The sequence below is a fragment of the Capsicum annuum genome, unplaced genomic scaffold (genome assembly GCF_002878395.1).
Source record: "Capsicum annuum cultivar UCD-10X-F1 unplaced genomic scaffold, UCD10Xv1.1 ctg55523, whole genome shotgun sequence".
In the NCBI taxonomy this organism is placed as follows: domain Eukaryota; kingdom Viridiplantae; phylum Streptophyta; class Magnoliopsida; order Solanales; family Solanaceae; genus Capsicum; species Capsicum annuum.
In genome coordinates this window covers 1-3,243 of record NW_025863834.1, presented here as the reverse complement: position 1 = coordinate 3,243, position 3,243 = coordinate 1, and the positions used below count along the sequence as shown (strand labels likewise).

The following is a 3,243-nucleotide window of genomic DNA, read 5'->3' as shown; positions in this document are numbered from 1 at the left end:
AATTGGAGCCGACGGTATATATGCTTAATAATCAAATTACTGAATTTAGAGTCTGTTTGGATAAACTGATTGTAAATAGTTGATCATCATTTTTTGGTGTTAAAATTTTTTATATAAATAAGGAGACAATAGATAGTTTCAAAAACAACAGATAGTAAAATAACATTGCTATAGCAAAGTAGTACTCCACTCGAACTACACAAAAATAATAGATAGTAACAGAAATTGAAGAACAAGAAACAACAAGAGTAGTCTTTACGACTACTAGAAAAGGCAACACGACAATGCACTTCTACCTACTAGTATGGATGCCTGCTAGCGTTCTACGCTAATTCATGTCCTCCACACCTTTCCACCTAAGATCATGTCCTCGGTAAGATACAACTCTCACCTCTCTCCAATACTTCTTTGGTCTACCTCCATCCAACGCTTCACACCTCTGCATTGGGGCATTCGTGCTTCTCCTCATAGCATGTTCGAATCATCTCAACCTTGCTTTCCACATATTGTCTTCAGCAAATAAATATAAAATATATGTATATATATTATCGGTTTGATTTGGTATATTTTTTCTAAGAAGTTCAAACAAAAACCCAATGCTCAACCTTTTGCTTGTGTGGGCAATGACATTTGGCGTTTTCTCCCTTCGCTCCCATCTTCTTTTCTTGTTCTTTTGCTCTTTACTCTATAATTTTCCCTAACCGTCACCGCTTCTTGAACAAAAAGCCCAACTCAGCATTCTCTGACTTTTTTCTCTAGATGTTTCTGCTCTCCTTCTCTATAAAGAAAGAAACGTTTGCTATTTTTGAGGTGAGTTACTAGTTCCGTGCTTATCTTGTTTTTCTTGAATTCCGGATTCTTTTTTAGTTGCATGTTTCCTTTTCCAACCTTAAGCTATTTGTAAGTGTGATCACTTGTTGTCTGACTAATGCTGGTTCATTGTTGTATGTTTTTGTTTTTGTACATGGTTTATCTTTGAAAATCAGAAAACCCCATTCCATTTTCACGTGGATTTAGGCTTCATTGTTGTTTTTCATTCTGATTTGGTCTGTGGTCGGTAACCTTGACAGAAAAATCTGTTCTTTGTAGCTGAGTTGTATCGAGAGTTTCTGGAATTAAGTTTAGTCTTTCTTTTGATTAAGCGAAATTCTGTCTGTGTTTTGTTTGGGGTTGTGGTTTGGTGCTGTTTTTTCATTGTTTATATGGTCATCAGGAGCTATTAAGTTTGCGGAGAGATCGAGGTAAAAGTTTGCACTTTAACGATTAAAAAGGAAAAAAAAAAAAGAGAAATCGAGGTAGAAGTTTCCTTCTACATCTATGTCTTCCTTTTTTTCACCCTTGATAAAAGCTAAAATATGTCTTTCTTTTTCCCGATGCAGTCAATTTAAACTCTTTGACAGATAAGGGAAAGGGGGTTTACAGTTCTCGGCCTTTTGTATAATCAATTCTTTTTCTAATCGATAGGAGAGATAACTGATGAAGAATGTATGGTGTTGTTGCTATACTCCTTTCTTTTTATTGATAGCACTAATAAATCTTTATGGCATCCTTGCTCTAATGTGCAAGGGTGCAGTCTCACCTTTTTTTAACTTTCATCCTGAACGAGAAAGGGGTTAAATGCAAGGAAATAATCCTTGAGGTGCAATGCTTCCTTGGGAAAGAGAAGGTTAATTGGCCCATAAGTTGGGTGGTGGGGGTAAGGGGTCTGAGGCTCTATTGGAAACAGTCTGTCTATCTCAACGAGTTAGAGTTAAAGGCGGTGTGGGATTACACTGGGCATGTTGCAAAATATCTATTGTGATGAATGTGCTGTATGCAGTTTGGATTTTCTTTTTATCTTTTTCTTCCCTTTTCCATTTTCCGCTTATGCATCTATATGTGATCCTTAATATCATGCATGTTTTTGTAATCTTATTAATGTCGATGCAATTTTGAACTTCCTATGTATGATTTGCTTTTAATTGACATTGGCTTATATTTACTGTTGCGCTTTGATGTTCATGTTCCTTTAAGTACGATCCCAATTAATTACTAGCCGATTTAGAGTATATTTTGTTTAACGAAATGTTGGCCAGGAAGCTGAACTTTGTTGAATTATAGTAAATTTGACTTTCCTTTTCTTGTAGATACCCCGAAGTGAAAGGAGAAGTGCATTAACGACTGGTAAGCAGGTAGCAACGGCCAAGCTACCAAATTACCCGAAGTTAAAAGTGAAGTTTTCGAGCAGTGGACAGGCTGGAATTCAGCTTGTCGAGTCTCAACATAAGCTGTCTTTTGAAGCTGGTGACAACATAGAGGTTCTTTGTCAGGATAGTGGCATGAGAGGCTGCTGGTTCAGGTGTAAGATCTTACGAGTATCAGAAAAACGTTTGAAAGTTCAATATGATGACATCCTGGATTGTGATGGTCCTGAAAAGCTCAAGGTACCTTAACCACTGTGACTACAACTTAAGTATATTGATTTGTCCGTTCTCCCTTTACCCTGTTTCTTCATCAACTTTTCTTGATTTACAGGAATGGATTCCTTCATACAGAGTTGCAAATCCTGATAAATTGGGCACGAGATGCACAGGACGCCTCACAGTTCGGCCCAGGCCTCTAGAGGACACTACCACATTGTATTTTGACTCCTGAAATATTCTTTAACTCTTACCTTAGAGGTAAAACATAGCTCAGAGACTTTCAAATAACAAATTATACCCCACGGGCAAGAGTTGACTCTACCACGTTATGGAATGGAGTGAATATTAGAGGTTTTATTTTGGAAAAGATATTTTGACTGTTAAAAAACATATTATGGATAAAATAGTAAATTCTAGGTTAGATTAAAAGTGATTATACAGTTGTGTTGGCAATTCCATTCGTCGTTTTTCGTTCTTTTACTCTTTACTCTTTCCATAGTGTCTAAAATTCTATTATTATTAGAATTCAGATTTTTTTTTTTTGAATATTTTCAAAATTCTGTTTAGTGTAAAAGGCTGAAAACTGAAAAGCTAATGTTTTGTGTTTCTTCCCTCTTGTTGCTCCGACATGTCATAGCTGTGCTAAGAAGTTTGAAATAAAAACGAAAAGCTCAACCTTTTGCTTGTGTTGGCAATGCCATTCGTCTTGATTTCCCCAACCATCACTGCTTGCAGAACAACTCAGCATTCTCTGGCTTTTTCCTCCAGCTGTATCTGCTATGTTTCTCCATAAAGCAACAAGCATTTGCTATTTCGAGGGTGAGTTACGTGCTTAGCTTAT

At 36.6% G+C, this 3,243-nt stretch overlaps 1 protein-coding gene across 3 annotated transcripts; it reads left to right on the top strand.

Moving 5' to 3' along the window:
- Positions 1-568: 568 nt before the first annotated feature.
- On the top strand, positions 569-3,222 carry LOC124893200. Of its 3 annotated transcripts, none has more exons than XM_047404290.1 (4): positions 569-810; positions 2,127-2,423; positions 2,515-2,660; positions 3,138-3,222. In XM_047404290.1, the coding sequence occupies exons 1-3, from the start codon at positions 760-762 to the stop codon at positions 2,632-2,634; spliced, it is 468 nt and encodes a 155-aa protein (XP_047260246.1). In that variant the 5' UTR covers positions 569-759; the 3' UTR covers positions 2,635-2,660; positions 3,138-3,222. The 3 variants fall into 3 exon arrangements, 2 of the variants coding, with proteins under 2 accessions (XP_047260246.1, XP_047260245.1); XM_047404289.1 differs by having other exon boundaries at positions 3,040-3,216; XR_007050598.1 differs by lacking the exon at positions 569-810 and adding an exon at positions 830-900 and having other exon boundaries at positions 3,040-3,216.
- The last annotated feature ends 21 nt before the right edge of the window (positions 3,223-3,243 follow it).